Genomic DNA, 25,488 nt, shown 5'->3' on the forward strand with positions numbered 1-25,488 from the left:
CTTTTCCCCATATTACCGTGTACAGGAATGAAGTCCTTGTAAAACGGTACCACATTCTGTCTGTCATCCTTACTCACACCTACAGTCCATACCTCTTTCACTTCACAGAGAGTTTAGTTGTAGCAGGGTGTTGCGTTCCCTCTTCATAGAGGCGTGCGTAACATAATAAATGATATAAATAAAATATTTGATTAAACAGCATGATCATTACATAGGTACACATTGTGCTGGGGACAATAAATGGCCACTCCTCACAGGTGCAGTTTTGTCACACAAAACAATGCCACAAAAATCTCAAGTTTTGAGGGAGAGTGCAATTGGCATGCTGACTGCAGGAATGTCCACCAGAGCTGTTGCCAGAGAATTGATTGTTAATTTCTCCGCCATAAGCTGCCTCCAACGTAGTTTTAGAGAATTTGTCAGTACGTCCAACCAGCCTCACAACCAGAGAGCTTGTGTAACCACGCCAGCTCAGGACCTCCACATCCGGCTTCTTCACCTGAGGGATCTGAGGAGTATTTCTGTCTGTAATAAGCCCTTTTATGGGGGAAAAGTCATTCTGATTGGCTGGGCCTGGCTCCCCAGTGGGTGGGCCTGGCTGCCAAGTGGGTGGGCCTATGCCTTCAAAGGCCCACCCATGGCTGCACCCCTGCCCAGTCATGTGAAATCCATAGATTAGGGCCTAATTAATTAATTAAAATTAACTGATTTCCTTATATGGACTGTGTGTTCATCTACTGTACTGCCAGGTGGGCTTGTCACAAATTTTCACAAAGTGTCTTCTTGCCTTGTGATTGGGTTCTGCTTTGCTTCCCCGCCTTCCCCTTCTATTTTGTCTCTGCTTGTACAATATTTGGCATTGAGTAATGTGTTGGCTAAAGGTGAAACTCAGAGCTGCACTCTCTCTGATCCAAAGCGTTTCTGGGGAAGATTACAGCCAGCCTTGAATGTTGTGCAAGTCCAGACAGAGCAGCACATATCTCACCTGAAAGTATAGGCTGGGAGGAGACTGGCTGTGGCTGGCCCCGGGCCCTCAGAGGGCTCTTGCAACTCCACATCCCTCTATCGACTGTGTGGCCTGTTTCACCCAGGGGCTCATCTGATATTCAGTCTCCTCAACTGGATCAGAGTAATATGCTCTCACCACATGGTTGCATTAAGACATTTGTCAATATCACTATTGTTTAGAGAATCCTGCATGATAGACCTCAATGCGTTATTCGGGACTCTGGAATAGTCCTGTTAATATATTCAAACAGGGCATGAAGTCAAGATAGAGACAGCAATTTCTTTACACATTACATGAGAACACACCAAATAGAATAAACTGGCATTGCAAAAACTGTGCATTCATGTTGATGTGATATCTACTATCACAGAATTGAAACATGTTCTCATTCAGGCAGGAAGCAGAATATAGAGGTGTTGCTGTATTCCTTTCCCGCATTGCAGCATTCCAGGCATGTTGAAACATTGTCCTCTCCTCTCCCTCTGGAACTGGGGAAGTGGAAATAGAGCTATGGGCCACATACGTACATTGGGGTCCAAAATTGTTGACACTCTTGATTAAGATGAGCAAAAATGACTGTGTGAAATATTGTAAATAATTCAAACACTGAGCTATATTGTATGGTCAATATTTTTTATTTTTTTATTTTAGACTAACACAATTGCTCGGAGAAAGATATTTTGTTTAACAAGTGATACAATTTTTCTCAAAAAATGTAGGGGTCAATGGCACTGAGCCTCTTTCTAAAATGTTTTATGAGTTGGACAATACATTGGGAGGGATCTTAGACCATTCCTCCATACTTGTATTTATTTTATTTAACCTTTATTTAACTAGGCAAGTCAGTTAAGAACAAATTCTTATTAACAATGACGGCCTATCCCAGCCAAACCCGGACAATGCTGGGCCAATTGTGCGCCACCCTATGGGATACCCAAATATACAGAATCCTTCCAGATCCTTGATATCCTTTGTCTGTGCATATGGACTGCCATCTTCAATTCAAATCACATGGCCATTGCAAAATGTTGATTTTATGGTCAATTAACTATTTATTGGTGGACTTTAATGTGTTTTTGAGGTTATTTTCTTGCTGGAAGATCCACTTGCGGCCAAGGCAACTAGGTTTTTGGCACAACATTTCCTGGTACTGGGTAAAGTTCATGATGCCGTTTACCTTAGCAAAGGCCCCAAAACCAGTGGATGCAAAATAGCCCCACAACATTAAAGTTCCACCACCATATTTTGCAGTAGTTATGGGGTTATTTTCTGTTCATGCGTTCTCATTTCGACGCCAAACCCACCACTGGTGTGAGTGGCCAAAGAGCTCTATTTTCATGTCATCTGATCAAAGCACCTATTCCAATCAAAGTACCAATGCCGTTTAGCAAACACCAGACAATTACAATTGTTGGATGACATGAAAAAAGAGCTCTTTGGCCACGCACTCTTTAAGGGGCTACCTGTGTCTATTAAATTACTGTTATTTTGCATATAAGTTTGATGCATGCAGTTTCATTTTTTATCTCCATGTTCTCTCCCCTAGTTGCAGTCCTTCAGTAAACCAGTAAATTCCATTGTCAACCTGTCCAGACAGGTTCCACTCTGGTGAGAAGGTAAGGAAGGTAAGGGAGGGGAGGAGGGGTAGTTGAGGGATGAGAGGGAGGAGTGACGGGCTGGGTAGATGATATCACACACATTTCCATAGAATTTCTGACCAAGGATGCACAACTTACATCTATAGATGCACTGTTGTCAAGCATAAACAGTCAAAGACAAAGCTATTGAACAATCTACTGTATTGACCTATAATAGTAATAGAATAAAGCCAAAATGGTCTATCCATTTCAACAGTTTATGATTGTTAATGCTTTGAGTATGATAATGTGTTATTATAATTTCTTATACTGTATTGTACAAATGGATGTGGAAGGAACGATACTATTAACTAATGTTAGGTGTTTGTTGGTGGGATAGTTTGTTTCTCAAGGGAGGGGGATACATTTTATTCGGTCATTAGAATTTGTCCAGGAGGGCTATATTAGGGCATTGGCGAGTTTTAAAATAGAGGGGGCGAGGCTTGCCCTTTTTGCTGCAATGCCATTGGTCCATGCTGTAAGCTAAAATGCCTCTACATAGGGCAGGTAAAAAGACAGTGAGACTGACATTAGGCACTGCAGAAAAAGGATTCATCTGGATTACTTCATTTTATTTATCTTTCAATGCAAATTTACAGAAAACTCTCAGACACATCTTGACTTTTTTTTGTCTTCAATGATTACTCTTAAATCAGTCCTCAAATATTTGTAACAATCTTTTGATGAAACTTGCTCATAGTGTTTGATGACTGTTGTTTGATGTTTTGTATTTGTATTTGTATTGTGTTTTGTTTTTAGGAATGGATCAAACAAGAACCAAGAGTTGAAAAGTCAATCTCCAGTAAGGTGAGTCAGATTTGAGATGTACAGTATCGATGTAAAGGGAGAGTATGCAGTGACCCAGACATTCAACCCGTTGATTGACAGGTAGCAGTCTTGATATTGAAATGTTATATTCTACTCAGTATTGCAAAAATAAAAAGACAATGTTCCTAGTCCAGGATTACATACAAAACTATGTGATTATGTACCATAGAAGCATCAGTGCTGTCTCTACATGTCTAGCAGGGCTAAGGCATTCACCTGGGCCTGGAACACACTGGAGGAATGGAACAGAACAGGAGCAGGTCTCATCTTGTGCAGGGAGAGGCTGGCACACCCTTTACACACGCACAATTAACAGATACTTGGAGTCAACTGGCTCTTGCACCCTCTATAAGTATGTCATTCTTCTCTCCTCAGTGTTTCCTCAGTGTTTAATGTTCCATTTTGACTCATTTTGTGTTTTGTTTTCTGATAAGGTTCCAAGGAGTACTCAGCTATGAATTGGGGCAAAGGAAAGGACTCATAGGCTGACTGGAATTAGCCATGCATTCTATCCTTCATTCCACCGGAGTCTGTGTCATGAACCATTCAGATTTCAGTGGTGTGAAGAGTAAGAAACATGGACTTTATCGTCAATAGAAAAGATTGGAGAATTGAATTCTCTACTCTGTGACTATGGACTCAAATCAGTAACTGAATTTAGTATTGTTTCCAGCATTGTACTGCAGACATACTGTATATTAAAAAACATTAGGAGTATTTTTTTTATACATAGATCAATAAAGAATCAAAGCCTGACGGAGCGGTGCAAACATGAATAAAGTGTTACTACCTGCATTAGATTTCATTTATATTTCTGTTTATGGTTTGGTGTATGACACAGTTGCAATCTCTACAAGAACATGGTGGGTCAGATTCTTGGTCATTAATATTTGCAACTCATGACCATTTCTGTGACCTATGACCTACCAGGTCATAGGTCAGTTCAGGTTCATCAAAGCTGGGCCTGAGAGACTGAAAAACAGCTTCTATCTCAAAGCGATCAGACTGTTAAATAGCCATCACTAGCCGGCTTCCACCTGGTTACGCAACCCTGCACCTTAGAGGCTGCTGCCCTATGTACATAGACTTGGAATTACTGGCCACTTTAACAGTGGAACACTAGTCACTTTAATAATGTTACATACTGCTTTACTCATCTCATATGTATATACTGTAGTCTATTCTACTGTATTTTAGTCAATGCCACTCTGACATTGCTCAATCTAATATTTACATATTTCTTTATTCCTTTCTTTTACTTCTAGATGTGTGTATTGTTGTGAATTGTTAGATACTACTGCACTGTTGGAGCTAGGAACACAAGCATATCACTACACCCACAATAACATCTGCTAAATATGTGTATATGACCAATACAATTTCATTTTATTTGATTTTTGATTTGCCATGCAGTACCTCCACTGATGTAATGCATCTAAAAAACAAGTTGCATCTAAAATGAAAATATATGTGGCCAGGCACATAATACAAAGCCCTTTAAGAATACTACAAATGTTTGTTGTATTTGCCATATAAAACTAATCACTCACTCTTTGTACATAAATGAGGTTGTGAAATCACAAGTTGTCATTCAGACACTCTTAACCCCACCCCTCCAGGTCCCTTTTACTCAGCCCTGGATTTTCCTGAAGTAGAATACAACTACATGCAAATGGGAATATCACCCATAGTGAATAACTTTATCAAGGGCATATCTTTCCTCATGCAACTTCTTCTAACTTGATATGGCTTCATCTAAGTAGATACAAATGTCTACATGTATAATATCAACCAATCAGATACTTTTATCTTAGCCTTTAGTCTTTAGTATTTGGCCTTAATTGAAAACCATCCCTCTCTCACATTTCCATCAGATATTTCTATTCAGAGATTGAATGTATCATTCTTGTTCTAAAGATAGCTGGCTTTCCCATGAGACCATACCTGGGTCTCTGTGGGGCAATTAACTATCTTCATTAGCAATGAGACATTTTGCAGACCCTATTCAAAGTGTTAATTGCTTCGAAAGAGACTGCTGGAAGTCACTTGACAGCTATTGTCTGCTTTAGTCATCCAGTTATAATTCTTCCACCCAATTAAGATGAAGGAGCATAATGAATGAACAAACAAAACAATAACAGGACAAATCTGGAATGATTAATATCCTGGTAATTTCACTAATTGGATCGTGTGACAAAAAAGGCTCAAACTCCGCTTCGATGCATCTTTTTTTATTTTCTACGCACGTTCATTTCTAGCAACATATTGGTTTCATGACCTTCCAGTTCTGTAATTCCAAGCATGCCATCAACTTTGGGACATAAGTCAAAACAGCTCAAACAATAATGTTATATGCTGAAAAATATTAACCAGGATAAAAATCTAATTTAAAAACTAGAGTACATGAGTTCAAGATACTTTTGCCACACATTTCACATTGTACAATGTTAGCTCTATATGTTTTATGATCCATATTCTAATAGCAACATAATTCATTAATAATCAACATTCCTCATCTTTGTAACCATATCTGACCACAATAATGTCCCTCACTCACACAGTAGATAGTGTAGTGGCGCTGTCCTGAACAGGCCTCTCCTGCACCACACACCTCAGCCTGCTGTTCATCTTCCTGTTGGTGGTTATGATCAGCAGGGGGCTGAGTTCTGCATACAGCGACAAGAATAATATGTGCACAGTCCATTATCCACCCCATAGAGGAACATGTACAGGGTCACCAAGGCCACTACAGCCTTAGCTGTCCGCTGCTCTGCCCCACCACTGGCCCCAAATCTGCTGCAGAGTCCCTTCACCTGCTGGCTGTGGCAGTACAGAAACACAAGGATAACCAGACTGGCCATCAGGGCCATGGGCACCACGTCCCTCCCCACCTGGACAGCCCCGTTCACCTGCGTGGACTGCATAGAAGGGAAGCGAACAAATTAATGCTGTGCTGCATGAGGCCCGAGTTGTTCCAGGAGCCCAGGGACAAGGCTATGGCTGCAGGAAGCTCGCCAGGGTCTCTAGCGGGCAGCACTCACCAACCACAGGCAGGTTGGCACAGGCCAGGTACAGCATGATTGCATCAGCAGGAAGGAGCAAGTGCTCCTGGTACAGTGCCAGGAGGAATGCCAAGACGACAGCAGTGTTTCTTGGGACATCAACCACAGTGACAGGTACAGCACTCCCCAGACCACCTCCTCTGATTCTGTGGTTGCAGAGATAAAGGATATGAAAATATATGTCAAATCAGTATTTGTCAATATATACAATCATCTCAGATGGCCGTTGCATACATCAGTTCTTTTACCTGAGAGGAATTCTGTATGTTGGAGTCTGATCACTAGTGTGTTTGTAAACCAGACCAAAGTCCCCTTGGCTAGTGAGTTTCCTTGTGTACTTATACTCTCAGAGAGATTCAGTAACTGTAGGTGGTGATCAGCATGGTCCACTGACTTTAGGCTCCTCTTTCATCTCCCTCCAATTACCTGAGATCAATACAGATGACTGCATCTGTTCCAGCTGTGGCTATATGGCACCAGAACATGTAATCAGGACTGAGGACAGAATGACACCAAATAAAAGGAAATTGAGGTCTCAAGAAGTATCTATATGTCAAGTTATTGTGCAAAGAAAGCATTCGAATTGGGACAAAACCCTTTGTCTAATGCTCAATGTATTCCCAGCCATAATTATCACTTTAAATTCTCATAGACTAGGCATACTGTTCTATTTCGTTCTTTTTCTATGGTTTCTTTGAATCGCTTTCTGCTACAGTCCAGGTAAGGACTAACAACAAGCCTACAGTGCCCCCCTCTGGAGAATGATGTGACAAGACAAGTGTATCATTTTTGCCATTCAAAAAGGTCTGACATAGGAGTAAAATAGTTACCCCAAACTGAAAAATGAAGTATGAGCAATGTGTGTTTGTTTTACTTTGTGAATGATGTTTTATAATGAGATGCATAACAAGTCAGATAGACTTGAGCTTGTTTGATGTCATTGATGTGAAACACGCCTCACTGTCACGCTGGCTCCTCTGTCGGAGATAAAAGTGCTGAAGCAAAGACCTTGGTCCATAAAAACAGACTGGAATTCCACTGAAAGGTATATTTACTCCTGGGAGAGTATACTTATTTAGATGTTCAACAGTCGTCAGTAGTTTTTGACAACCTGTTTGAGGCATTGAAATGAAAAATAAATCTATAAAGAAATTCGAAAGGGGAAAAAACAAGTCTAGTCTTTGGAGGAAACTTATTAAAAACCCTCTGCTTACTATGTAGAATACATGATAGAATCCCTAGAGAAGAACATGCATGAGCTTGTGCTCTAATTAGTCCTGTACTCGTGTCAACATATTGATACTAACATGGGGAAATTACACCACTTCAATTTATTGATCTCATAGTGGGTTGAAAATGAGTAGCAAGTGAAATTCAAATGTCACCTTAGCCTATATCAAGGATCCTTCAGCATGAGTCGACTTTATTCCAAGTTCGACTTATAGTTAAGGGTGCTGTCTAAAATACACTGTTATGTCTTAAGCACAGCTAAACCACGACATTACCATCTTTCATTCATATGTTGAGAATGGAGCAACGCTGGGTTAGAAATGTACACTGTCAGGATTGTTACTCCCCACTGTGCAGCAGAGGTTTTGCGAAACAGGATGATTGTTCTTGTAGGTTAATAAAGAAGTGTGAAGAGTGGATATCAGAATAGAAGGCTACTTTCCCAGTGCTCCGATTTAGACTAAACATGCGTTATTGCTAGATAATGACCTTTGCTGCTGTGGCCCTGAAGACATACTCCCAGGACAGGAGAGAACAGAAGTGAGCAGTGCAAGGCGCCAGCTGTGCACGTTGAATGACTAAATCAAGCTGCTTTTACATCAACAATAACAAAAACCACTGCTGGGTTATGGGTGCACTAATAATGAATATTACCCCATTGAACAGGCCATCCTAAAACATTACTGTTTGTTGCGTTATGCCATAGATTTTTTAATTGAGGTTTCTGTTGAATATGGCCATTATTGACATTAATGCTGTCATCTGAAAATAAAAAAACTCTTACTCTTGGTTACATTTTGTAGTGAGTCTTAGGAGGGGTGAAGTGAGTGTTCTAATGTTGTGCCCTAATAATCCCTACAGAGTACAACATGCTTTATACTGTAATTAACCACACTGAATGACCAATACTGTGTTCACGTTTCTTTATTAATAGTCACAGGTAAGGATATGCTTTCTGCAATCATTGTCCAATAACTAAGAGAGTGCAAGGTGGTCATTTACCCCTACTGCATCGCCCGGGCCCTGTCCACTTTCATCACTTGTATGCTCAGTGTGTTCCAGGCGGTGACCATCGCCCCTGCAGCTTTGTCCAGGCTTAAGTCCTGTCTTCCCAGCCTCATTTTGTGCCCACCTTAGCACGGCTGTGGCTCCTCAACATGGATGCATCACAGCAAGAATTTTCTCTATTGGCCCGCGCAATGGCACCATGCCTGCCTTCACCCTGAATGTTATATTCTTCCGCATAGACAATGTCATCTGGATTTACATGCTGACGGTAGCCAAGTTGTCTCCAATGGTGGCTGACAAGAGGGTCTTCTTCTCCTCCTGTTATGCCTCTCTCAGTCCCATCTTCATCATCAGCTCCAATAAGAAGGTCAAGAGCAAGTTGGTGTGTGCTGCAGCCGACCAAGAACAACCATCAGCCAACACCCAGGACTTCAGTGACAATATCTCAATTGTAACCCAAGCTCTGGATAAACGTTATTTCCTTCTGGGGCTATTATACCACATGGATGGTCTTCTTGTGATTATTTTGTGTAATTATGCCTGTGTAGTCTACTTGTTATAGGCCTTCTATTTATTTGTGTAAATCATTGCAGTTTTCAGGATTTTAGATTGAACTAATTTTAGATTTAACTCATTTAACTAGTGTGACATGGTGTTTGAAACAGTAAGGGATTTATCATTCTATTGGACAAGCAGGAACTGTGAGGATAGATGACAAATACAGTACAATACAATAATGTGGACAAAAAACAACAGTGACAAAAAATGTAAATAGTTATAAGTAATGCTATGGAAATCAACATAATGTAAAAATCTTTATTTTACTATGCATTGATGTTTATTCTACAAGTCTAGAGTGGTAAGGCCTACACTCTAGCCGAGCTGTAACAAGTTATTTATTATAATGTGTATTTTCCACAGACCACACGCGGCACAGATTTGACAGTTCTGAAAATTGTCAACAAGCAGGCTGAAATGAATCGGATTAACCCGGAAAAAAAATAATCGCAAGAGCCATGTCGGTGTGCATTCCTATGAATTCGACTTGAAATGCAACTGACAACGAAGTTTGCATTTGGAAAATCGTTTAAATAACTGAAATAAAATAAATTGCTCATAAATCTTTGCGATTCCCGCAGTCGAGATGCTGCTAGCTAGCTAGTTTACCCCGTCGAGCTACGCGCCACTCCTGGGCTGAAGAAAAGCTGGCGAGCTAACTTTGCTTAATGGTAGCTAGCTAGCTTCTATTGCTAATATAGCACTACTGTACTGGTTTCTAGATTAGCTAAATGTGCCGCGAATCTGTTTACCTATTTTGAATGGTGGCAAATGTAGAAGTTGAAACGTGTTTTGTTCGAGTTGAAAAGTATAGCCTAGCTGAGGTTGCTTGAATGATGATGATGATGGCGGGGCAGAGCTAGCTAGTTTGCAATCCTACAACGTTACTGCGCCATCCCACTTGATACTGCTCCTGGATGATGGTTCTAAGAGGAATGATTGATCTTTTAATGTTTTTGGAATGATCTCTAGTAGAGTTTCACCCGAATACAGTAGGATCATTGTATCACCTATCTTCAACCACATTATCCTTTGGCTTTGGGGTAAGTTTTAGTCAGTTGACTTTCTGTAGCCTATACAGCTAACAGTAGTTTTGTATTGAGTATAACAAATGTACATGCAGCACAATTAAAAACAGTAAACTACAGTTATCAGTGATTATTTCTGGTATTGAGTGAACATGATATGTGTGAATGCTCTTTGTACTCCACAATGGCTTTGTTTTTGCTTTATCTCTAATGTTCTTTCCTTTCCTTTGTTTTGACAAGCCTGGGTTGCAGTCAGATCTTATCTGCCACTGTGGCCCCTGCAAAATGACCTGACACAATCTTCATCACAGTCATAAAACAACAATGGCAAGAATAGCTTGGTATCAAGAGAAGGTAAGGGCCTCTTTACACTACACTACTTTGACAACACAAGCTAGGTCCAGGAGAGATACTTGTGTAGTGTAAAGAGACAGATCTAGATTCAAATCTCTTTAAGAGATGTCCCACATTACCACAACCGGCTGTGATTTGAGAGTCCCATAGGGCGGAGCACAATTGGCCCAGCGTCGTCCAGGTTTGGCCGGTGTAGGCCGTCATTGTAAATATGAATGTGTTCTTAACTGACTTGCCAAAATAAAACCTCCGGAGGTATGTAAAACCAGTAGATGATATGCCATGTTCAAAACATCTGGGAACTGGTAACTCGGAAATCTCAGACTTTTGACTTGAGTGCGTTCAAGACAACTGGGAACTCAAAAAAAAAACTTGCTCCGACTGAGGAAAAATCCTTTTGAACAGTCATCCAACTCGGAATTCCAACTCGGGAACTTGGGCCTCTTTCTAGAGCTCCGACTTTCCCATCTGTAGATCATGACGTCATGATTTGACCTCGTATTATTCTGAGTTACCAGTTGTCTTGAATGCACCAATAGTGATAGCGCTGACGTCATCCACGTATTCCTATGGAAAACTCCCAATGGCGCCTGAAGTATTTGAATTTGAAGCTTGCCGTATTGGCAAAGATATTTATAACTAACCTAAGATGGTTCATCTGTGTTGTTTACAGTGGGCGCAAATGAAGCATAGTGGGCAGATAAAACAAGGGGGTGGGCAAAGCCAAGCACGAGCTAGCGAGATCCTGTTGGCTCGTTGTAGCATATATTTGCATATTTCCATTTGGGAACGCCTCTTCTGTGAAGTGCGCGTGTGCACAAACTCAATTCAACCTTGCACTTTTTCTAAACAATGCCATTTTTTAAAACTTTGGCAAAGTGTCAAGTTTATAAAGCTCAATGGGGAATTCAAACTTACACCGCAAGTGGCAGTAGATGTCAGGAACTCGCCGCCTTACCACTGTGAGCTAACTGTGCAGAGATGTATTTTCTCACGATGCACATTATTTTATTATCAGAGTGCCAGTGGACTTCTGGTAAGTAAGCTTTAGTGAGAACATGGTGGGATCAGGTACAACTATGTTTACCCACCCCCAAAATGAATATTCATGAGATATTCCCCCCGCCCACAACATCTCACCTGAATTAATATTTGTTAAATTTGAACAGGTCGGGCAAAGGCTGAAATTGGGGTTGAGAGTTACCCTTTAAGAAAAAGTCTCTCCCACACCACATGTCCCTGCCCGAATTACCGTAATTGCCTTAATACAAGTACACAGCTTTCTTTCTCTGTTAGACAAATTGAAAATGAAAGGCTTTTAAAATATCCATATATGTGTGAATCATTGCATTAATCAAGTGTGCAACACTATGTGCAATATGGTTTAGATGAGAAGCTCCCGTATAGTTTCAATTTCTAGCCTTATTTTGATTGTCTAAATACTATGGTATTTACGATATGCTAATAGTTGCACTCACATGACGCAGGAATGTGGCTTTGGCCACACTACATCCCAGGCTGGTGTAAATAGAAAAGTTGCAAATCTGATGTTGAAGAGAGATCTCACTAGACATATTTTACTAATGTAAATGGCCCCTAAGACATGCTAGACTTACTGACAATGTAATGAGGGTCTAAAATCCCCTACATGAGATGATACAAACTGAAGTGTGTGCATGTGTCAACAGATTGGTGCATATGATCAGCAGGTCTGGGAGAAATCTCTGGAGCAAGCAGAATTTAATGTAAGTTCATGACATTTGGCCTAATATGCACACAATTCTTATATGATCAGCATTTGTCACTAAGATAAGTGTCACCCCCACAGGGTATTGACAGTAAACCAAAGAGGTCTGGCCACATCAAGACAGACCTCATTGATGTTGACTTAGTAAGAGGTGAGTATCCATTTATTACAAGGTGTTATATCTTATATCTTACACAATGTCGCTTATTGGATGGATATGGTGCATGCAACGCTATTGATTGGCTCTCTTCTATTCCAGGATCCACATTCAGCAAGGCAAAGCCAGATAGTCCATGGACAGCATTGACTCGTAAGGGTCTTGTCAGGGTGCTCCTCTTCCCCTTCTTTTTCCAATGGTGGATCCAGGTGACCTCCAGGTCCATCTCCACCTGTATCCTGGTGCTCTACTTGATGCAAGGTAAACTCGCATCTCACATTAACATTGCTTTAGGCATGGGTCAGATCATGCTTGTTGTCTACTGTTAAGAAGTCATACGATATACTATTTATCGACTTAAAGTAAATAATTCTGTCATTCACTAACTCTCTAAAGAGCAGGTTTCTACCATTTTTGGGTGGCCTGTTAACTTAATGGCTTTCTCTCTGCAGTGGCAGCATCAGTGTTGTACATGGAAGTTCCTGCAGCCAGTGCTAGTGAGCTATTTGGGCCCATGTGTCTGATGTTGTTGCTGGGGACAGTGCACTGCCAGATAGTGTCCACTGAGTCCAACCGGAGCCCCTCAGACAGCCCTGTGAGCAGCACCAGCCCTGCACGAAGGAGGAGGTTGGGCTCTTACAGCATGTAACACACACACACACAGCTGTGTGCTCACCCTTTTATACACTCTTGCAAACTGCTCTCACACTGTATAACATGTTCCCTCATTTCTCAACATTCATTCAGGCCAAGGAAGGGTAGAGGATTGAAGAGAACAGAAGGACAGGGGAACGATGGGGACACTGAGCTGCAGCCTTGGCAGCTGGAGGAAAACCAGAGGTTATACAGATCAGAGGAGAGAAGGGTAAGGCCATACAGACAATGACCAGATCCTCTACCTGAACATATAGCAATAATTCATGTTTGTGAGTCAAGCAGTCGTTAACCCTTTACACTCTAGGAATTGTCCTGTATGGATGGGGCTAAATTGAATTGTTTCTTACAGAAGAAATATGAAATGCATAACCATGGAAGCAATAGAAAGGGAATAGTTTGAAGATAATGGGAAAATTATTACACCAAATTTGAGGACACAACAGTTCACCTGACACAAGACTGAATCCAAACATTACACTGTTGATTTTATGTGCATTTTACATTTACTGTACTTTTCGCCACATTTGTTGATAGCAAAGTCTGAAAATACTCTTGATACATTCAGTAACATGATAAGAATATTCCTGCAAAATGTGTGGTAGGTGCAACATAAGATAACAAAAATGACAAGGGTTTGAATGAGAGGACTAACTGGTGTCTCCAAGTGGTCACACACCTCTCCAAAGTTCCTTAATTTAAATGCACTTTTATGACTCAAAGAAGAGTCTTCAACTACAAGGTGCTTTTTTGAGCTCTCCTAGCTGTGCCGTTGAGGAACTAGAACAAGCACACTTGTAGTTGTTTTGTTTGGAGCACAACGCTGCATCCCTGCCATCACACAATCACTGTTGTTGTTTCATGCAATACAAAAACGGCCCATTTTATAAATCGCAGTCTGGTTCAGTTGGGCATCATTTCAAAACGTGTTTTATTGCCAACGTGACTAGCTAAGTTGTAAAATACGATCTTACAGTGTTAGACTTTCACAAGGCATTTCAGATAAATAGATCGTAATTTTGGTCCCCATAGAAAGGAGTAATGAGTGCATTCAGGTGCATCTCTTCACAATAGACAAACAGGCTCATTCTGTTCAGAACAACCCAGGGTATGACGCCATGTCATCTTGTAACTGAACACCAAACATAGTGATCATAAACGTTGACACTGTATTAGGGCTGACCCCATTTAGTCGACTGGTTGAATGTTTGGTCGATAGGCTGTTGGTCGACCGAGATTTCTTTAGTCGAGCGTTTGCAATTGTATTTGTTTTCAATGTGCACAAAACACCTGTCTAATTCATGCCTGTCTCAGTTGACTAATCCACTGCGGTGGTCGCACGGATGGCACAATCCATCATTCTAAGACGTGATACTGAAATTGTATATGATTATGTAAGAATAATGGAGCCACACTAATAAATCTAATTTTAGTCCTGTCCAAATCTGCCATGTCAATAATTTGTACATGACAGGGAAAGTAACAATTCCAGCCACAATAACCGACTGTTTTTTGGTGAACTCCAAGGTCCTCTGACAATACTAGTCCCGTGCAAATCGGCATCCCTGTGTTTTGAGAGAAATGTTTGAGTTTGACAGGTGTTGCTCACGGTTTGAGCAAGAAAACAATAACTGTGCATAGGCTAAAAATGAAGGGCCTACATGTATCAACTTTCACAGTGAATACTTTTGTTCATATGTTTTGTGCGTATGAATTGAATATTGCCAAATGTACCTGTGAAAAATATTGCACCTATTTAATGTAACCCTTGTGGTTAATAGATCGCAAAGCAGCATACAACTGACCTAAAAATTTGAGAATGATAAGTTCACTTTTACATCCATAGCCTTAAAACACATCTACAGTGCAAGTGCACTGTTCAGCTCACATCTGAAGGCTGGGGGGCATTTAGGAGGTCTACTGCAGATCGCTAAAATATCCTAATGATTATCACACTTCCTCAATTCAAATATTATGGCGACACTGTTATCACCTGGACTTGTTGAAATATCTTTGTGTAGAAAAAAAACACTCCAGGCTTCTGTCATAACTGTCATTTTTTTTGAAAAGAATAAAGAATTACAGGGGGCAGTTTGGAAAAAATTAATCCCGTCCTAATCGTCCTCTGGAATAACAGACATTCTGAGGTAATTATTACATAACCAACGTTCTCTAGTAATACTAGTCCTGTGCGAAATAGGGCTTAACCTAATTGTCTAAGAAAATTGACGAGCCAGCAAACCCCAACTTAATTAGGTCAATAATCAACAGCCTAACTGTTAAATGTGCCAGGCTTTATACATCATCCATATACAGGATGAGACCCAGATGCAGACCGTTCGAATCACAGATGTTTATTAACAAAACAGGGGGCAGGCAGACGACAGCTCAAGGGCAGGCAGAGGTTGGTAATCCAGGGCAGAGTCAGACTGGTACAGAACAGCAGGCGGGTTCAGGGCAGGCAGAGTAGTCAAAACTGGAAAAACTAGAAAAGGGCTAGAGAGAAAAGTGAGTATGGAAAAACATGCTGGTAGGCTTGATGAGACCAGACAAACTGGCAACAGACAAACAGAAAACTCGGGTATAAATGCACAGGGGATAATGGGGAAAATGAGCGACACCTGGAGGGGAGTGGAGACAAGCACAAGACCGGTGAAACGGATCAGGGTGTGACAGTACCAGTCAAACGTTTGGACACACCTACTCATTCAAGGGTTTTTCTTTATTCTTACTGTTTTCAACATTGTAGAATAATAGTGAAGACATCAAAACTATGAACTTACACATATGGAGTCATATAGTAACCGGCAATGTTAAGCAAATCGAAATACATTTTATATTAGAGATTCTTCAAAGTAGCCACCGTTTGCCTTGAAAGCTTTACACACTCTTGGCATTCTCTCAACCAGCTTCACCTTGAATGCTTTTCCAACAGTCTTGAAGGAGTTCCCACATATGCTGAGCACTTGTTGGCTGCTTTTCCTTTACTCTGCGGTCCAACTCATCCCAAACCATCTCAATTGGGTTGAGGTCAGGTGATTGTGGAGGCCAGGTCATCTGATGCAGCACTTCATCACTCTCCTTCTTGGTCAAATAGCCCTTACACACCTACTCTGTTTCACAACGTCATGACTGTTGTAACCAAAAATATCCAATTTGGATTTACCAGACCAAAAGACTGGTGGAAATCTGTCCAATGTCCATTACTCGTGTTTCTTGGCCCAAGCAGGTCTCTTCTTATTATTGGTGTCCTTTAGTAGTGGTTTCTTTTCAGCAATTTGACCATGAAGGCCTGATTCACGTAGTCTCCTCTGAACAGTTGATGTTGAGATGTGTCTGTTACTTGAACTTTGTGAAGCATTTATTTGGGCTGTAGTCAGAGGTGCAGTTAACTAATGAACTTACCCTCTGCAGCAGAGGTAAATCTGGGTCTTCCTTTCCTGTGGTGGTCCTCATTAGAGCCAGTTTCATCATAGTGCTTGATGGTTTTTGCGGCTGCACTTGAAGAAACTTTCAAAGTTCTTGAAATTTTACATATTGACTGACCTTCATGTCTTAAAGTAATTATTATTTTTTGCTTAATTGAGCGGTTCTTGCCATAATATGGACTTGGTCTTTTACCAAGTAGGGCTATCTTCTGTATACCACCTCTACCTTGTCACAACACAACTGATTGGCTCAAATGCATTGAGAAGAAAATACATTCCACAGATTAACTTTTAACAGGGCACACCTGTTAATTGAAATACATTCATGAAGCTGGTTGAGAGAATGCCATGAGTGTGCAGAGCTGTCATCAAGGCAAATGGTGGCTGCTTTTTTGATTACTACATGATTCCAGATGTGTTATTTCATAGTTTTGATGTCTTCACTATTATTCTACAATGTAGAAAATAGGAAAAATAAAGAAAAACCCTTGAATGAGTAGGTGTATTCAAACTTCTGACTGGTACTGTATATCTACAGAAATAAGGCAGATCTTTCTTCTGTTTGAGTGTTTGTTTAATAGCCTACTGATTCCGTGAGCACCAAGCCTCATACAACGGCAAAATGACGGATAAAGAAATTTCACAGATTTGGCTGTTTTTAATAATTGCCATGCCGTAATAAAGGCTTTACAATTGTTTTCCGTTAGAACAGACTGGTATTACTTATAATTTATTTAGTGTTGTTTACACTGTTCCAACAGGCAGAAAATTAATATTGTAATCTAACAGCACCTGATTGTCACACACAATATCCACGCAGCTCTTGCTCCTATACCCTCCTTTTTCTTGATTTCCTTCTAATTGTTATTATTACAATTATTATTATGATCATCTTTATAATAATAACTAATGTCGTTATCATTAGTAGGCTTTGTAAAGTAGCCTTGTATACTCAGCCATCTAGCTGTAGGCCTAAGACTGTGTCCGGTTCAGTCTTAATAGCGTAATTTACTTAGGCCTATATTTCAATACAGCCTACTGTATCAATCAGTCATGCTGTGTGATGACATGAACAAATTAATATGAGACATTCATGCTTTGAAATGCAATCAAGCATTTTAGTTTTAAAATTGAATAACAAAGGGAGCTTTGAATAATTAGCATATGCAATAAATAAACCGCAATTCACGAATGCATGCAACTGTTTTTAGTCTGCTGTAATAAAGGCTTTGTATATCTTTTTTTCCTTAGAACAGACTCTCTGGTACACTTATTCATTTAGTGTTGTTTACATTGTTCCAAATGGTCAGAAAAAATATTGTAATCTAACAGCAACTTTTTGGCAATCCTAATACTCATGCAGCACTTGCTTCTATACCCTCCTTTTTCTTGATCTCCAGTAGTTTACATAACTACGTCAAATGTCTTCCACAGATCTGACTTCCCCTTTCCCTCCTGAGCAACCAGTAAACATTTGCTCGTTTCGAGTTTCTTTTTCACATTCTCTGCATCCATTTTGCTGTCGACATTACTGTGTTCAGAGTTTATAACCAATTTATTGATGTGATTATGATAGGCTATAGGTCAGGCACTATTGGTCACACGCATGTGATGCTTACATGTTTCATGTAAAGAGAGCAAGGATCCTAAACAAATTGGGATTTCGGGAAAGGACATTTTAATTCAGAAACAAGTAAGAAACTAACACTTGCTGTGTTGTGGTGCCAGATTATTTCACTTATAATTCACTGTATCATAATTCCAGTGGGTCAGAAGTTTACATACACTAAGTTGACTGCCTTTAAACAGCTTGGAAAATTCCATGATGCCATGGCTTTAGAAGCTTCTAATTGACATCATTTGAGTCAATTGGAGGAGTACCTGTGGATATATTTCAAGGCCAACCTTCAAACTCAGTGCCTCTGCTTGACATTATGGAAAACTCCAAAGAAATTAGCAAAAACCTCAGAAAAAAATTGTAGACCTCCACAAGTATGGATCATCCTTGGGAGCAATTTCCAAATGCCTGAAGGTACCACATTCATCTGTACAAACAATAGTATGCAAGTATAAACACCATGGGACCACACAGCCGTCATACCGCTCAGGAAGGAGACGTGTTCTGTCTCCTAGAGATGAATGTACTTTGGTGCGAAAAGTGCAAATCAATCCCAAAACAACAGCAAAGGACCCTGTGAAGATTCTGGAGGAAACAGGTACAAAAGTATCTATATCCACAGTAAAACGAGTCCTTTATCGACATAACCTAAAACGCCACTCAGCAAGGAAGAAGCCACTGCTCCAAAACCGCCATTAAAAAAAAGCCAGACTACGGTTTGCAACTGCACATGGGGACAAAGATGGTACTTTTTGGAGAAATGTCCTCTGGTCTGATGAAACAAAAATAGAACTGTTTGGCCATAATGACCATCGTTATGTTTGGAAGAAAAAGGAGGAGGCTTGCAAGCCGAAGAACACCATCCCAACCGTGAAGCACAGGGGTGGCAGCATCATGTTGTGGGAGTGCTTTGCTGCAGGAGGGACTGGTTTACTTCACAAAATAGATGGATCATGAGGAAGGAAAATGTGGAAAATGATGTGGATATATTGAAGCAACAGCTCAGGAAGTTAAAGCTTGGTCGCAAATGGGTCTTCCAAATGGACAATGACCACAAGCATACTTCCAAAGTTGTGGCAAATGGCTTAAGGACAACAAAGTCAAGGTATTGGAGTGGCCATCACAAAGCCCTGACCTCATCCTATAGAACATTTGTGGGCAGAACTGAAAAAGCGTGTGCGACCAAGGAGGCCTACAAACCTGACTCCGTTACACCAGCTCTGTCAGGAGGAATGTTCACCCAATTTATTGTGGAAGGCTGCCCGAAACGTTTAACCCAAGTGAAACAATTTAAAGGCAATGCTACCAAATACTAATTGAGTGTATGTAAACTTCTGACACACTGGGAATGTGATGAAAGAAATTAAATCTGAAATAAATAATTCTCTCTGCTATTATTCTGACATTTCACATTCTTAAAATAAAGTGGTGATCCTAACTGACCTAAGACAGGGAATTTTTACTAGGATTAAATGTCAGGAATTGTGAACAACTGAGTTTAAATGTATTTGGCTAAGGTGTATGTAAACTTCCGACTTCAACTGTATGTAGATGGTTTTAAAAAGAGTGGGAGGCCCCGGTGCACAACTGAGCAAGAGGACAAGTACATTCGAGTGTCTAGTTTGAGAAACAGACGCCTCACAAGTCCTCAACTGGCAGCTTCATTAAATAGTACCCGCAAACACCAGTCTCAACGTCAACAGTGAAGAGGTGACTCCGGGATGCTGGCCTTCTAGGCAGAGTTGCAAAGAAAAAGCCATATCTCAGACTGGCCAATAAAAATAAAAGATTAAGATGGACAAAAGAACACAGACACTGGACAGCATCCCAGAGTCGCCTCTTCACTGTTGACATTGAGACTGGTGTTTTGCGGGTAGTTTCTTGGCAAGTTCTCGCATGGAATAGCCTTTATTTCTCGGAACAAGAATAGAGTGACGAGTTTCCGAAGAAAGCTCTTTGTTTCTGGCCAATTTGAGCTTCAAACCCACAAATGCTGATGCTCCAGATACTCAACTAGTCTAGAGAAGGCCAGTTTCATTGCTTCTTTAATCAGCACAACACTTTTCAGCTGTGCTAACATAACTGCAAAAGCGTTTTCAAATGATCAATTAGCCTTTTAAAATGATCAACTTGGATTAGGTAACACAACATGCCATTGGAACACAGGAGTGATGTTTGCTGATAATGGGCCTCTGTATGCCTATGTAGATATTCCATTAAAAATCAGCTGTTTCCAGCTACAATTGTCATTAATAATGTCTACACTGTATTTCTGATCAATTTGATATTATTTTATTGGACAAAAAATGTGCTTTTCTTTCAAAAACAAGGACATTTCTAAGTAATCCCAAACCTTTGAACAGTAGTGTATATGGAAATATAAATTTAAAACATTTTCAACCAATCGATTGGTCGAAAGAACAGGACGACTCTCGGGGACAGCCTTACACTGTATATGACATGAGTTTAAATTAAATGTAAATGTGAAGTGCACATTTGGATTCACGGGTGTTTGGCTTGCTTGTATGACATCAAAGCGGTATTAATGTAATTTATTAACATCTCATCAAGTCCTCTTAATTTACAGCGTTTCCCTCACTCAGCAGGGAGGGATGTGTGCAACTTTTTGATGCACTAGGTGCTCAAGTTCAGAACAGCTGTCAGTCAAAACCTATAAAGCACTGTGAAGTGCAGAGCCTGAGCTCTGACATAATGTATAGCATGTTACTGTACAGCCACTGCATTAAAATTAAGGTGCTTATCACTGCCTAAATCTGCTATTTTTACCCGTATAAGGTTCAAGTGTTAAGGGCTACCAGAGTTCCAAAAGTTCCTATTTTCATGTGTGTGGGGAATCTCAGAATGCATTTGTTACCTTTTGGGTTGCCTGAGCAAATTTGTTTAGCGGGTTGTAAGGCTGGGCGGGGCTTTTAAGATGGGGCTTTGTCTGTGATTGACATTTTGGCTACCAAGGTTGTGTTGCTGTTTATCCTGCGGATTCTATTGTTGATTGTGATGCTGTTCCAGAACCACCAGAGAAAGTCAGGCTTTGGGGCCTCTGACGAACTTTCAAGTGAGGAGGATGAGAAAGAAAAACTACCTACTGGTGTAGCTGGAACTATACCTGCCTCTGTCCTCAGGAAGAGACGCCTTCACTCCTTCTCTAACCCCTCATCACCTCAGGTAAACCTGAAGAGGCAGTGAGTTCTGTTCTGTTTATTGTAGCCAGAGTGAAAGGGGGGCATTTAGTTTGACCTATTATTTGCACAGGAGGAAAGTAGTGGAGGTGCCATGGACACTAAGGTGAAACCTCATGACGTGGAGCGCCTTAGGACCGAACTGGAGCGCCCGGCTTCTGACACAGATGACACAATATGGGAGGAGCTTCTTCAGGGGCCTGACACCGCCTCCACTGGCAGTAGTGACAGTGAGGGGGACGGGCGATACGGCCCTGGCCTGACCCTCCCCCCGTTCACCACTCTCAGCAGTGATGATGAGACCCTGCTGCAGGTTGGTCCGTCCACAAGGACTCACTTTAATCACAGAAAGGGTAAGTATATATCGGCTCACCAGCTTTCTCTCCCCACAGGGCCATCTATCGTGGCTGCAGGCGTGCCACCCATCCAGAGACCGGGTCAGTGTCATCATCTGGGAGCAGGGGGAGTGCAAGAAAGCAGATATGTCAGTACTGGAGATCAGTGGGATCATCCTCACACGGGTACACCTCCTATGACCACTTCATTACACACTGATGCCTTTTTGGTAGAATTAACACACATCCAATACAGAGGGAATGCAGGTCTGTAATCTTTAGGACTGGAAAGGGGTTCTGTCTGATTATATTTATAGAAACACTATTAGGGCTGTGTACTCTGTGCTCCATGCCACTGTCCTCCTAACAGAGGTAATTTCTTCTGTGTAGGTGAAGGTGGTGGAGCAAGGCATGGGTTACCTAGCCCTGGGGGGGTTGTTCACTGCCACACTGGCACTGCTTCCTTTTGTCTTCCGCCTGGCACAGCAGCTGGACATGAAGCGCCTGAGCTCCCTGTCTCTGGTAGAGCTGGCTGTCATGGTGGTGGGGCCGCCCAACACCCAGATCTACGCCTTCTTCTTCATCACCACCGTGGAGAGGCTTTGCCTCACCGGACTCTTCTTCTTCATGATGTGTGTGGCAGAGAGGACCTACAAACAGGTCAGCATGTTAGTCCCACTGTACTGGAGTAGACATACCACTACAAAACAAACATGCTGGAAATGGTGTGGTTGACATGTTTTTGCGTGGTTCTCTTTCAACAACAGCGGCTTGTTTTCGCCAAACTCTTCAACCACATCACCTCAGCACGAAAGGCTAAGAAGTGGGAAATCCCCCATTTCAGGCTGAAGAATGTGCAGAACATAAAGATGTGGCTGTCGCTCCGCTCCTTCCTCAAGGTCTGACTTACTCTCACTACTCCTATGACTTTTTTAGGTATACTTCAGTGTATGGCTTTGACCAGTAGGGGGTGATTAATTTCTTACCCTCATTGATTAATGTCTTACCCTTTTTTTTCCCATCAGAGACGTGGGCCCCAGCGTTCCGTTGATGTCATCGTCTCCTCCATCTTCCTCCTGGCCCTCTCCATCGCCTTCATCTTGTGTACACAGGTCAGACATATCTATAAGAAAGAGTGTCTGTATCTCTGATAAATACACAGGATTCCAGGAAACACCATGATTTACCTTCCCCTTGTTATGAATGGGCATTGGTTAAGGTCCAACCTGTAGAAACTCAATCGATGAAAGATTGAGTACTCTTTTTTTCTATCTCTAACTCCCAGCTCCTGAACAGTCACCACACCTTCCTGGACTCTGAGACCAACTGGGAGCTCATGGTGTGGGGTTCCTCTCTCATCCTCTTCCTGCTCCGCCTGGCCACCTTGGGCTCCGAGACCAACTGTAAATACAGCAACGTGTCAGTGCTGCTGACGGAACAGGTGAGGCTCCCTACAACACACACACACGTGCACACGCAGACAGACCACTTTAATACTTTCAGTAATGCATCTCCTCAATTCTTTCAGATCAACTTGTATCTTAAGATGGAAAAGAAGCCCAACAAGAAAGAAATGTTGAACATAGTGAACAATGTTCTGAAGCTTGCAACAAAATTAATGAAAGTAAGCATGTCTTTAAACTTTAGCCACATTATGAATATTTGGATTTAGTCTCGTCTTCTGGGCTGGTGGTAGTTTATTCAGCATAACGTGCAGTGAAAGCATCTCTAACTTTTCATGCCAACCCTTTTACAGGAGCTTGACACCCCCTTCCGACTGCTGGGTCTGACTGTGAACCCTCTTATCTACAACATCACACGTGTGGTCATCCTGTCTGCAGTCTCCGCTGTGGTCAGCGATCTGCTCGGCTTCAACATCAGAGTGAGTGGAGACACTTCTAATACCACAGTGCTGTAGCAGAACACTGAAATGTGGTGGAGCACAATTGGCCCAGCGTCGTCTGGTTTTGGCCGGGGTAGGCCGTCATTGTAAAAAATAACTTGTTGGGAGTCTCCCGGGGGCGCAGTGGTTAATGGCGCTGTACTGCAGCGCCAGCTGTGCCACCAGAGACTCTGGGTTCGCGCCCAGGCTCTGTCGTAACCGGCAGCGACCGGGAGGTCCGTGGGGCGACGCACAATTGGCCTAGCGTTGTCCGGGTTAGGGAGGGGTTGGTCGGTAGGGATATCCTTGTCTCATCGCGCACCAGCGACTCCTGTGGCGGGCCGGGCACAGTGCGCGCTAACCAAGGTTGCCAGGTGCCCGGTGTTTCCTCCAACACATTGGTGCGGCTGGCTTCCGGGTTGGATGCGCGCTGTGTTAAGAAGCAGTGCGGCTTGGTTGGGTTGTGTATCGGAGGACGCATGACTTTCAACCTTCGTCTCTCCCAAGCCCGTACGGGAGTTTTAGCGATGAGACAAGATAGTAGCTACTAAAACAATTGGATACCACGAAATTGGGGTAAAATTCCAACCCCAAAAAATAAATAAATAAAAAATAAAAAAATCTTAATTGACTTGCCTCTGTCAGAGTTGTTTTCCTCCTAGTACATTTGTATTAACTTCCAAAAGTGAGTATATGTGCTGTGTTTTTAAATGCACCCTCCTTGTTGTCTCTTCTACAGCTGTGGAAGATCAAGCCTTAATGCTAAACCACTAACTGTTGGACAATGGAGACTGCCAACTCCTACCATCCACAGCTTGCTATCTGTGCAAAGTGTGCAATTCTACTGAGTGATCGCCTATGCATTTCAGTGCCTTCCCTCCCAGGAACATTGAACTTTCAATCACACAATACCATTGTGGTCATACACAAGCATGAACTCTTGACAATGAATGATATACACATCCTTGACTACTACATCTGCTGCAGCAGTTCCAGTAACCCAGTGCCTGAATCTGGAATGTCCCTGGACCTGACCACTTCCTGGCTCTCACATGGAGAAACAGTAGCCAATGGGTGCCTTCTGAACACTGAGAAATTTGCTGGACATTTGAATGTAAACCATTTTAAGACATGGAGAAACTATGGAATAGGAAACGAAAATTAACTAATTCTTATAAAATAATTGGACATTCCAGTGTGGTTTGATATGTACATGGAACAAAAATATAAACGCAACATGCAACAATTTCAAAGATATTACTGAGTTACAGTTCATATAAGGAAATCAGTCAATTGAAATAAATTCATTAGGCCCTAATCAATGGATTTCACATGACTGAGAATAGAGATATGCATCTGTTGGTCACAGTTACCTTAAAAAAAGGTTGGGGTGTGGATCAGAAAACCAGTCAGTATCAGGTGTGACCACCATTTGCCTCATGCAGCACGACACATCTCCTTCGCATAAGAGTTGATCAGGCTGTTGATTGTGGCCTGTGGAATGTTGTCCCACTCCTCTTCAATGTCTGTGCGAAGTTGCTGGATATTGGCAGGAACTGGAACATGCTGTCGTACATGTCGATCCAGAGCATCCCAAACATGCTCAATGGGTGAAATGTCTGGTGAGTATGCATGCCATGGAAGAACTGGGACATTTTTAGCTTCCAGGAATTGTGTACAGATCCTTGCGGCATGGGCCATGCATTATAACTCTGAAACACGAGGTGATGGCAGTGGATGAATGGCATGACAATGG

At 41.6% G+C, this 25,488-nt stretch overlaps 1 protein-coding gene and 1 pseudogene across 2 annotated transcripts; one reads left to right on the top strand and one right to left on the bottom strand.

Annotated features, from left to right (window-relative positions):
* Positions 1-5,634: 5,634 nt before the first annotated feature.
* Positions 5,635-8,887, bottom strand: LOC118965356 (annotated as a pseudogene).
* Positions 8,888-9,019: 132 nt separating this feature from the next.
* Positions 9,020-24,978, top strand: LOC110527990 (putative homeodomain transcription factor 2). 2 transcript variants are annotated; one of them, XM_021609710.2, is made up of 18 exons: positions 9,020-10,003; positions 10,305-10,375; positions 10,601-10,714; positions 12,403-12,459; positions 12,543-12,612; positions 12,721-12,879; positions 13,071-13,245; positions 13,366-13,483; positions 21,346-21,501; positions 21,589-21,828; positions 21,908-22,036; positions 22,241-22,510; positions 22,618-22,749; positions 22,876-22,962; positions 23,136-23,291; positions 23,379-23,474; positions 23,607-23,732; positions 24,472-24,978. In XM_021609710.2, the coding sequence occupies exons 3-18, from the start codon at positions 10,685-10,687 to the stop codon at positions 24,490-24,492; spliced, it is 2,022 nt and encodes a 673-aa protein (XP_021465385.2). In that variant the 5' UTR covers positions 9,020-10,003; positions 10,305-10,375; positions 10,601-10,684; the 3' UTR covers positions 24,493-24,978. The 2 variants fall into 2 exon arrangements, with proteins under 2 accessions (XP_021465385.2, XP_021465384.2); XM_021609709.2 differs by having other exon boundaries at positions 10,308-10,375.
* The last annotated feature ends 510 nt before the right edge of the window (positions 24,979-25,488 follow it).

This window comes from Oncorhynchus mykiss, chromosome 7, assembly GCF_013265735.2.
Source record: "Oncorhynchus mykiss isolate Arlee chromosome 7, USDA_OmykA_1.1, whole genome shotgun sequence".
Classification (NCBI taxonomy): Eukaryota; Metazoa; Chordata; class Actinopteri; order Salmoniformes; family Salmonidae; genus Oncorhynchus; species Oncorhynchus mykiss.

Coding starts and splice junctions, on each gene's coding strand:
- LOC110527990 (XM_021609710.2), top strand. CDS start 10,685: ATGGCAAGAATAGCTTGGTATCAAGAGAAG. Junction 10,715..12,402: donor TAGCTTGGTATCAAGAGAAG/GTAAGGGCCTCT, acceptor ATGTGTCAACAG/ATTGGTGCATATGATCAGCA. Junction 23,733..24,471: donor TGCTCGGCTTCAACATCAGA/GTGAGTGGAGAC, acceptor TCTCTTCTACAG/CTGTGGAAGATCAAGCCTTA.